Genomic DNA, 11,627 nt, shown 5'->3' with positions numbered 1-11,627 from the left:
GAGGGCTGCCGGGCTGCCAGAGGGATGTCTGATTGCCATCTTAGGCCCAATCCCCTGGGGAGTGGGCCTAAGCCAGCAGGTGGTCATCCCCTGAGGGGTCCCAGACTGCGAGAGGGCACAGGCCGGGCTGAGGGACCCTCCCTCCCCACCGAGTGCACAAATTTTTGTGCACCGGGCCTCTAGTTTATAAAATAAAGGAAAAAACTAGATAGTGCTTCTTTCTCATTGTGTGTGTTAAATGAGATAAAATACATGGAATACCTGTAAGTTTGCTTCCTCTCTTTGACGTGAATGTTCTCATACCTCCTCTTGGCAGTCCTGCGACAGAGGCACTGGAGGTATCATGTCCATTATCCAGATGAAAATATGAGTTCATAGAGGATAAGACACATTCCCAAGATCGTCTATCGGGAAAGTGGATATGGAAAAGATTTAGGGCCTGGTCGTCTTCTAATGAAATGTGCTTTGTGCTAGACCAATGCAACGGAATTGAAATAAAGTTAGAACCAGGATCGAATTCCTTACCTCTGAACTCATTAGTAAAAATCTTTTTTGCATTTTTCTAAGTTTTGTAGTTTAGGAAGCACAGTAAATATTTTTATTTTGAAGTTAGAGGATCTTACTCTAAAGAATGATCATCGCATAATATAACCTAACTATATGACTTCATGAACTACATGTTACTGTAGAAGAGTAGGACTTTGTAGACATCCTGAGAGATCTTAGCTTGTTCTGAGTGACTTGCTTCTTTTTCCCCCTGAAAGTGGGAGGCAAAACCTGTTCTTCTGAATTGAGACTTTTCACTCTCCAACTTCAGTAGTTGGTATCTTCCAGAAGTGTAGGTTACAGATGAAAGGTTTTATTGGAAAACCAAATAGAAGGAGATTGGTGCAGAAGAACATGATAAACTGGAAGAAAAAAAAGGCTAGAAGTGAAACTATATTGAGAACACAAATCCTCGCCTCAGGAGACACAGCAGTGACCCATGTTGTTTTAAGTACTTGATTAGGTTTTTGGCCTGGAAATTTGAGAGAATTAAACCTGCTGAGCACTATGATTTTGTTCAGTCAAAATTCTGAATATCCAAATCTTGTTAATGTTTTATATAATATTTCTAGAGCCAATTTTTGTTGTTTGGAAAATAATATGTGTGTATATATATGTGTGATTGCTTTTTTGTCTTTATCCGCTATCTTTGAAAAAGGGTTGAGGAGAAGTAAATACTAGAGAAAGGAAGGGACTGGCTTATCAGATTTGCACTTTAAGTTTTTTAGAGTAAATAATGATTAAATATAATAGTTTAATGGATTAGTTAAATGAAATAAGGAGCTATTGTGCTAGAGATAAAAATATGATTATTTTTCTTGTTTTCTTTTTGAATTACAGTTGACATACAATATTGTATTAGTTTCTGGTGTTCAACCCTGTGATTAGACATTTATATAACTTACAAAGTGATCACCCTAATAAATCTAGTACCCATCTGACACCATATATAGTTATCACAATATTATTGCCTATATTCCCTATGCTGTACTTTACATCCCTGTGACTGTTCTGTAACTACCAATTTGTACTTCTCAATCCCTTCACCTTTTTCACCCATCCCACTAACCCCTGTCCCATCTGGCAGCTGTCAAAGTATTCTCTGTATCTATGAGTCTGTTTCTGTTCTGCATGTTTGTTTGTTTTGTTGTTTAGATTCCACATATTAAGTGAAATCCTCTGGCATTTGTCTTTCTCTGTCTGACTTGAAAACAGTGATTTTTAAATGAGCCCAAATGAGCTTAGTGAAACGGAAGGAGCAATGCCTGGGAACTGGGAACCCCAGGGTCCTGGCCCAGCTTCAAGCCTTGTGACTCCGGGCAGTCACTTAATCTGCCTGGTCTCTTCCTTCTCTATAAAATAGGTAATTAGACTGAATGAATTCCAAAATACTAATGTACCCCATTACATTGAATATTACGTCTTTGGTACAAGAACAAAATACTATATTCAAAGCTAATTTATACCCAATTAGAGTAGTGTTTACTTTTGTTTTCACTAAATTCAGGTTAGCTTTACAACTCCAGGTTGACTTTGTTTTTATCCAAGTTTTAATTCAGGTCTCTTTTTAGAAGGAACATATAGATCTTTAACTTTAGTCATACTTAATTTTCTACATTAATGGGAAAAAATAGTAATATATATTTACCTTCGAGATATCTTCAAACTTAAAAAAATTCCTTCAAAGTTCAAATACCAGGCAAGTTAATAAGGAGGTAAAACCTCTCCATGGTTGTCAGAGTGAAGAATGCAAATGTTGGGACCTGGGACCGAGGTGGTGGTGGTGGTGGTGGTGGTGGTGGGGGTGGGCTACAAAGTAGGTGATAATAAAAAAAGAAATACAGTCACTGTTTTCACCACACATTATACAAATATACACACAGAAATTTTTTAAACGAGTGTAAAGAAGCAAAAAATCATCTGTAATCTCCACCAAGAGATAAATTGTTAACATTTGGATCAACATCTATCTCTTCAGCCTTTTTAGAATGTGTCTGTACGCATACTTATGTACAAAAATAAGAGCATGGTTTTCATGTTCTTTTATGTCTTAATTTTTACTTAATATACATATTTCCTAGGTTATTAAGTTATCACAGTCTACCTCCTAATGTTATATCACTTTACCTAGTGTGAGAGCCTGAGTTGTAATTCTTCTCTACCATCTATATGCAGTTGGCATCTTACATTTTACTTTTGCATATATTGTAAACCCCATAATTTACTACTTTAGACAATCAATTAGCTCTTATATTTACCTTCATTTATTTCTATATTTCTTTGTGTAGATCTCGGTTTCTGTCTTGTATCATATTCCTACTGCCAGAGAATGTCCTTTAACATTTTTTATTGCAGGTCTGCTAGTAATGAATTTGCTTAGCTTTTGTTTATCTTAAAATGTTTTTATTTCTCCTTAATGTTTTAAAATATATTTTTGCTGGGAATAGAATTCTCATTTGACATTTGTTTATTTTCAGTACAGAAAGATGTCACTATTTTTGTTTTCAGGATTGCATAATTTCTGACGAGCGATCTCTTATAATTACAGTATTATCTTTTTCTCTGCAAGAAATATGTCCTTTTTCCTTTGGCTATCTTCAAGATTTTTTCTTTATCTTTCATTTTGAGCAATTTGATTGACGTGTTTGGTTATGGAGTATGTCATTATTCTGAGGTAATTCTTGACCGTTATCTCTTCACATATTTCTTTTGCCAAATTCTCTCTTCCTTCTCCTTTTGTGATTCCAGTCAGCTGTTTTATATTGTCCTGTGGCTCTTGGACACTCTTTTCTTTCTTTTTCACTCTTTTTTTTCCCTCTCTGCATCTCATTTTGGATCATTTATGGACGTATCTTTAAGTTCACTGGTTCTTTCCTCAGTTATGTGAAGTCTGCTGATGAGTCCATCGAAGGAATTCATTTCCAATATTGTGGGTTTTCTTATCAAGTGTTTCCATTTGGCTCTCCCTAACTTTTGATGCATGTTGTTCACCTGTCCCACTAGTTAGAATACTGAATATTATGTCCAGAACAGGAGAGACTGAGGTAAATAGTACCTTTGTTTGGAAATAGGCATACCTTGTCTTCTGTTGGGCTGCAAAGGTGGCAGGTTGAGCCAGTTTAGTCAAGAGTTGAACTGAATTTACTTTTTGTTTGAGTGCATCACAGGTTTTAAATTCCTTTCGAGGGGGCGTGGGGGCTGCCATTGCCTTATGCTTAGGGGACTAGTAGACAGGGTGGGGAGTGGGGGGATTAATGCTCCACCTCATGCTTTCCCTGCACAGCTGTTACACAGAGAACATCTTTTGCCACCCTGCTGCCTGACCTCACCAGTTGGCTACTGTTGCTTGCTACTCCTGTTAGGGTTGTGCTGGGGCTGAGGGTCTCTCATTCTGCCTCTGCTTCGGTCTTAGGGAGGGTGCCTAGGCCTCAGGGCGAGATCTCTCTTAGCATTTCTGCCCTTTCTACCACAGAAGTCAACCTCTGCTTTGAATCTGTGGTTGTAGATTTCAAGGCTCTTCTATATACTGCCAAATTGCATCCCAGAAAGCATGTGCAACCACATTTCACCAATGACAATCAAGGGTTCTACAAAAAAAGGTTTTCAGTCTCAGACATCACTGTGCTCTTTTGATATGAGTGATTCCATAATTATATTGCTCACTTATATGATGAAAATGCAACACTGGGCCTTGTGCATAGTAGACCATAACCCACTTTTCTGGTTAACTGAGGAATCAAAGTGTAAATATCCTATTGAGGAGTTGAGAGGCACCATTGTCATTTAGGTTTGTTCCCCATTGACAGAAGCAGTCCCCACCCCACTCAGGAATTCAGAAGTACATATTTCATTCAGAAGCTCCATTTGACAGAGATGAGAAGCAGTAGTGTCAGCCTGAGGCATTATGATCCCTGAATGAAAATACCGCTGCCCGAGGGCTGGAACTGAATTCTGATCCTGATTCTGCCTCCAATTAGCGGTCTCTTAAATACGCAAATTACTGACCAGTTCTGTTCCTCACTTTATGTATCTGTCAAGTAAGGTTCATGATACTTATTTCACTTCAGTAGCTTGCTGTGAAGATAAAATGAAATTACATCGTGTAAAGCCCTTTGCAGCACTTTTTAAGTGCCGTAGAAATGTGAAATATTCCTCTAAGAAGGGTCAGAGAGGTGTAGAAAACTGTGGGAGTTCAAAATTCAAGATACTCTTTTGACATCTTCACATCCTCCATGTGAGAAAGTATGTGAGAAAATGATTATTTGCGAATATAAGAAGAGAACGAAATTAGAAATAGAGTTCTTTCTCTCACCAAAATTAGCCTACTTGTGGTAAAAGTTAATTAAGTCCTGCTCAACCAGAGAAGGGCACATCTTTAAGGGGAAATAGCACGTAAGCCTTGACTCACGCAGAGAAGTGATGAGTTTGTGTCATATCTCACTCTGTACTCAGTAAGCCTCTGTTAGACTGTGTCTCCAATAGACCTAACCTGTCACTCCACCTGCTGTCTCAGGTCTAGAATTCGCCCACTGTGCTGCTTGGGTCATTAGAACAACACACACTTACACTCAGACAAAAGAGACAAGCAAGACAATTAACGAGCCATAAGGAAGTTTATCTGCTTCCGCCAGCTTTCATTCACACCGAAATCCAGTCCCCATCAAAGAGGACCAAAACATAGTGTGTTACTTCCTCTTTTGCAACCTGTTACATACTGTTAAAATCTTCCGTTGTAAGCTGGTAGGTCTAGAGCAGGGGTCAGCAAATTACCAACCCAGGCCACCATCTGCTTTTGTAAACAAAATGTTTTTTTTTTCCCACATAAAAATTAGAACTCTATTACCAATATGGTTGACTATACACAGATGAGCTAGAGACACTACCCAACATCACTTACATGTTCAAATGCCATGGGAATTTGATAGAAAAATCATTCTGGAGCTTAAAAGGACTCTGACATGGAGGTTGGTCATTGTCTTCTGCAGGCAAGACCATAAAGCATCAGAGGGCCACTGATCTTTATTTTATTTTTATATATTTTTATTGATTTCAGAGAGAGGAAGGGAGAGGGAGAGATCGAGGGCCACTGATCTTAATGCACACTTTAAAGATTGTCCTCAAAGTGGATTTTGTCATCTGTTTGGTAGCGTACTGCAGCTATATTTTGCAAAGTTTCATTCTTAGGGTTATTCAGTGAAAGCTTGCTTATTTTTATCACCTTTCTTCTTGTGAATAAATATTTTTTGGGTAACTATGGCAGGCAAAGTAGTGAGCAAGAACATGGCAGGACTGGAGATTCCAAGGTAGAGCGCTCATTGGTGCTCATCCATGGCTCACATGAGTTTCATTGCTTTGCCAAACGCCACCTGAAAGCCGTGCCACAGTGCTGTTCCCCCCTCTGCTGGGCAAGAGTTCAATGGTGAACCGGCCAGATTTGTTTCCTGCGGTTGCCATAGGCTGGGTTTCTGTTGTTGGGACTGGAGAAGATGAGTCGTTTCTCTCAGGATGCTGTACGTGTGCGCTGGCAAGGTCGCAGCAGAGGTAGGGACCCCAGGGGATGTTGGAAAGCTGGTGACCGTAAGTGGGGGTGGCTTAATGTTTACTAACATGTCGATTTTCAAATCATTAAACCACCCTGAGTACTTAGTGCAGCAGCAATATATGCCACTATCAGACTATTAAACCGCATTCTTTCTGGTTAAAGACACATTCCCTTTCTAAATGATTCCATTTAGCTTATAAGGCTTGTTCCTCCGAATGGTCAGTCTGGATCCATTAGTCCCAATGAGTTGGTTTGAACATAGAGACCACCCACATGCCCCTCGGCCCCAGCCTGTGGTTGTGACTTCACTAGCTGCTGAGTACGTACAGGGCAGCGTGACAGGCTGACCCACCACACCACTCACTCACTTGAACCTGAGAGATGACAGCATCGTCCAAAGTAGTGTGAGGCCTGTGAAGGCTGCACAAGGGTGCAGGATGGTATCATCCTGTCTCAGTGTGGCTCCTCCTTTATATCTTTAGTGGTAGGAATTCTGCTCAGCTAGTCTTGGCTGGTTCTTGGTGATGGTTCGTCTATAGTTTAATTGGAATTCTGAAGTGCTCCTTAAATAAAGTTGTATTGGGACACAACCACTCTCATTTCGGTGCGTATTGTGTATGGCTGCTCTAGTGCTACAGGGGCAGAGCTGAGTAGCTGCAATAAAGATTGTATGGCCTACGAAGCCAAATATTTGCTCTCTGGTGGCCCTTTGTAGAAAAAGTGTGGCTCTTCCTGGTCTGGAGCAATGATATGCATCCTGTCCACTCCCCACCAGCATTACCAAAACGAATTTGTTTTATTCATGTTTCTTTCTTCTTCTTTCATTTAATGAATTATTATTGATTTATGCATTAGCATCTAAGAATAATGGGATGTAGAGAGTTCTTCAGATGGAAGAATGTATAATGGCTAACAGCATTGAATTAGGAAGGTTTATTGAAAATACAGGCCAAAAAGAACATCTAAATAATACTCCATGAGAATGCAACCAGCAGTATCCAGAATGTAGGAAATGCTACACAATAAATTGCCTATGTGTTTTTTTTTTGTTTTTGTTTTGTTTTTGTTTTTGTTTCTGTTTCAGTAAATATATGGACATGGGAAAAAGAAGGTAGAGGAGGGCGCCTCTGGAAATGAAAGAGACCTAAGGGACAGTTCAACCTCGATATGCATCTTCTAATTTGAACAACCCAGCTGAGATTAATTGGAGATAATAGGAGAATTTGAAGTTTGACAGGGTCTTGGTGTTATGAAGTTATTTGTATTTGTTAGTTATAAGGGTATTGTGATTTTTAAGACATCCTTATCTGTTAGAGATCATTAATTGTAGTCTTTGAGGGTGAAATAACAGGGTTCCTAAACTTTTTTTTTCTTTTCTTAAACTCCTTCAGCCAGAAAAAAATCATAGGGAATACAGAAGAAATAATATTGGCAAAAGATTGATAATTATTGAAGTGGGGTGATACTGTTTATGCTTGTCTCTGAAATGTGCCTGTTTGAACATTTTCATTATAAAGTGTTTGTTTGTTTTTTAAACCATGAGTTTAAGTGTCAGTTTTCATTTGAATCTGGGTTTTACTAGCTGTTTCTAGATCGGTAAAATGGGCATTATAATTCAGGTTGTATATGACATTGTGATGATTATGAGAATTAAATGAGATAGTAAAGAGTTTAGCGCAGTGCCTAACACATAGGAAATGACCAATACCTGGTAGCTATTATATTGTATCTGCTATCAGACAACAAAAACATAACCCCTTTGGGGCTCAGTTCATGTATCATGTAATTGACTTTTGTGAATAACAGCTCTTAAACCCATATTGCTGCTACACAAGGATATCAGGAACTGAAATACAGAATGTTTTTCACTGTGTGCATGTACTTCCTTGGCAGTCCGAAAACAGCCACAACACCCGTACAGATGCAAAGAGGAAGAACTCTGGCTCCGAAATCATGATTGGAATTTTAGATTGTCCTATGATGGCTGTTTCTCCACAGCAGTTTTTTAAAAACCATAGTCAGTTTTGTGTAGTATTGCTAACAAATGCCTGTGAACACGTTTAACCCAATGTACATGGGAAGCCCTGTGACTATACGGTGGTGACAGATTTCCCAGTTTGCTCTCAGTGGAGCCCAGGGAAGGCTGAGTCCTGTGATTCTGCTTTAACTCAGCCTGGGCTGACTTAGCTGCTTCCTGGTCAGCCACTCATTAGCCAACGTGTATCTCGCAAACTTGTAGGAAAACACATTGACTTAAAGGTCCAGGATATTCGAGCCTCCCCCCTAAATAAAAGAAAATCATTATCTCATCCATCAACCACCTCAGGTAAATCAAATAAATGAGCTGGGACTTTTTATGGGTGTGGGAAGGTGTCTCCTTCTGAAGACAGTTACTATCAGAAAGAAATATTGGGAGCCTACTGTTCAAAATGTTTTTTATGAAAAGAAAAAGAATGAAGACTGGTTGTGGGCGGTTTAGGAAACAATGTTTCGGTTAAACTGAAGATACCCAAATTGTAATTTTTTTTTGTCTCTTCTTCCACAGAATGACATCACTCCTTTACATGTTGCATCAAAAAGAGGAAATGCCAACATGGTAAAACTACTGCTTGATCGAGGAGCTAAAATCGATGCCAAAACAAGGGTAGGAGTCAGTTTATGTGCATGCTTGTCCTTATTTCTGGGAGGTAGGAATACTTCTCCTAATAGCTTTGCACTGGTTCAGTATTGGCTTTATTTTTGTTCATTTGTTGTAGTCTCTTGGAAAATGACTGCTACGTTTTTTCTCCTTAAAATGGGATGATAATCCATATTTATAAATCTTTAGTATATGTTTAAATAGTGCATGGCTTTAATTACAGAATCTAAGGTCTAAAGCATAGAGTTTTAGTTGAGTTAAATTTTCAAGAATTTAACCACTACTTGACACTCCAGGCTTAGCTATTTAGTCAATTTGATGCTAAACCTGACTTAAAAACAAACCTTTCTACCTTTGTGCCCTGATGATGGGAATGTAAAATGGTACAGCTGCTATAGAAAACCATATTGAGGTTCCTTAAAGAAACAAAAAATAGAATTACCCCATGATCCAGTAATTCCACTCCTGGGTATAATTGATGGTAGAATGGTTGTTGCCTGGGGAGCAAGAAAATGGGGAGTTGTTGATCAGTGGGTATATAGTTTCAGTTTTGCAAGAAGATAAAGTTCTAGAGATGTTATACAGCAATGTGAGTAAAGCTAACATTACTGAACTGTATACTTAAAAATGGTTAAGAAAGTAACTTTTATATTGTTTTTTACAATTAAATTTTTTTTTTGAAAATCACATATCTATCTAGCTAGGTGCTTGGGAGGTTGCTTTTCTGGTGTGATGGATTGTGAGTGAGGAAAGAACCGAGACTTCAAATCAAGCTTGAATCCCAGGTTCTGAGTTTAGCTAGTTGACTTAGGTAGGATATTTAACCTTCTGCATGTTATTTCTCTTTGCAAATAAGAACCATTAATGGCTACCGTGCAGCATTGTCATAAGATCAAGCTAATGTTTGTAAACTGTGTGGTATAAAGTCATCCAAGAATAAATCCCAGCCATTGCTAGTATATCTCAGAGCTCCAATCACATTAAGCTTCTAACCAGGGCATTTCTTTCAGCATTTCATGCATTTGTTACAAGGTGCAAGCAAGAGCCAGGTTAATAAAAGGTGGTCGTGCCGTAGACATCCACCTAGGTAGGAATTTTGGATAGCTTTCCCTGTCTTGTCATTGTACCTCCCACAACCCTGTGCTTCTTCCTTCAAGAATCCTGATCTTCATGTGTCTACAACTGGCCTGGTAGCCTGAACTTGACTCCTGTAGCTCCTAAATGGACTACGTCGTTTATTAGTCACTACATTTATTCCCTCAACTAGTAAATGATTACCAAGCACCTGCCTGGGGCCAGACGTAGCAGGGTGGAGCAGGGGAGATGGAACAAGACAAGACACTTCCCTGCCCTCATGGCACTGATGGGAAGCTTGTCTCCTGTGTTCTAATCCTAAGGTAGCCCAGCCATAGGTATTTGGCAGAAGACCCAAATGTCTTTTTCCTGATGACTGTTGAACCTGAAAATTATGGATATATTTTAAAAGAAATAAGCTTTCCCTAAAGGAGTGAAGAAAGATGAGGGTTGACCTGTCTGACTGGGGAAGTAAATTGAATTGCAATAAAATATATATTGTTATGTAATAATATAATCTAATGAATAATATATTATTTAGACTCCACTGATAAGTTAAGGATACACGCTGTAATCCTTAACTTGAATAGAGACCTTATTGAACTGACTTTGCGTCATTTAATAAGAAGCAATTGCCAGTAGATAACAAATGCTAGAGCCATTGCTTTAAATGCCAAAGGTCTTCTGCTAAGTATGGGCTGTTTAAAGAGACTGTAAGGAATGAAAGACAGAGAGGCCTTGCTTATGCCAGTTGAATATCACAGAAGCTAATGGATTGTTTGTAAATAGGGTGAATCTTTGAGAAGGGAAGTGAGGGAGGATGCAGTCAATGGGAAAGAGAAGCTTGAAGAGGCATATCTGGATTTCCAGCTAAGGTTTTAGCAACTGTGTGGATCATAAATCACCTCATTTCATCCTCTCTTGATACAGTCGTCAATCACTTCTCAATCATTTATCAAACACTTGCTGTTTTGGGTACAAAGAGAGGAGAAAAGGGTACACAGGAAATTCTGGCCCCATCTTTATGGGGCATATGGTGTCCTAGGGGAGGGCCAGGATAAAAGCACAAAACACTCTCCTGAGAGAAAGTATCAGAAATGAAATAATGTGCACAGGCAAACTGATGGCGCAGCCGGGTTTCTGTGCCACGTTGCCTCCCTGTTCTGAAAGGCTGTCTTCTTTTAAACTAGACGTAGATTCCCTCCTATGGGTTTAAACTGGATTTACCTTCCTCGTGTGTTGTGTAAGTGACGTGTGAGTGTGAGGGAGACTTGGAGAAGCTGAGAACGGAAAAGCCCATCATTCTTCTATTGTTGTCTTGCGTGGAGTGGGGTGAAGGTGGGACCAGGCCCAGACTGAATTCCTGGCAGACGATATGGGAGAAAGTGTAGTACATACTCAAAATATGTAAACTATTCTGTGGTCTCCTCATCAGAGCTTCCCTTGTCTCTTGCTGAAATAACTGAGTGGCTGGATATGTGGGCTTGAAAGGGAGGGAGGGAGCTAGCTAAAATGTCAGAAAGCCCTGGGGACAAGCCTAAGAACTGACAACAAATTTTCATCAATATGTGTTTTAACAAAGTCCAGTGGCTCTTGAGAAAATATTGTTATCTACCCAGCTACCTCCTACAAGGTACATGCTACTGTTGGGGCTACCTTGTTTTTTTTGTTTTTGTTTTGTTTTTTCTTTATTGATTAAGATATTACATATGTGTCCTTATCCCTTCATTATCCCCTACCCCCAGCTCATGCCCTCACCCCGCCCCATTGTGCGTGTCCAACGTGCTTGCATATAAGTCCTTTGGTTGATCTCTCCCCCTTACCCCC

At 39.4% G+C, this 11,627-nt stretch overlaps 1 protein-coding gene across 10 annotated transcripts in view; it reads left to right on the top strand.

Annotated features, from left to right (window-relative positions):
* ANK3 (ankyrin 3, node of Ranvier (ankyrin G)) overlaps nt 1–11,627 on the top strand; it is a 465,310-nt gene that overhangs the window by 296,184 nt on the left and 157,499 nt on the right. For all 10 annotated transcript variants that reach the window (XM_014538720.1, XM_014538719.1, XM_014538725.1 and 7 more), the window contains one exon: nt 8,634–8,732. In XM_014538720.1, the coding sequence (XP_014394206.1) occupies nt 8,634–8,732 (99 nt within the window). The remainder of the gene's footprint in view (nt 1–8,633; nt 8,733–11,627) is intronic.

Source organism: Myotis brandtii, unplaced genomic scaffold, assembly GCF_000412655.1.
Source record: "Myotis brandtii unplaced genomic scaffold, ASM41265v1 scaffold196, whole genome shotgun sequence".
Taxonomy (NCBI): domain Eukaryota; kingdom Metazoa; phylum Chordata; class Mammalia; order Chiroptera; family Vespertilionidae; genus Myotis; species Myotis brandtii.
The sequence above is the reverse complement of the archived record's forward strand: the minus strand, read 5'-3'. Positions and strand labels throughout refer to the sequence as shown.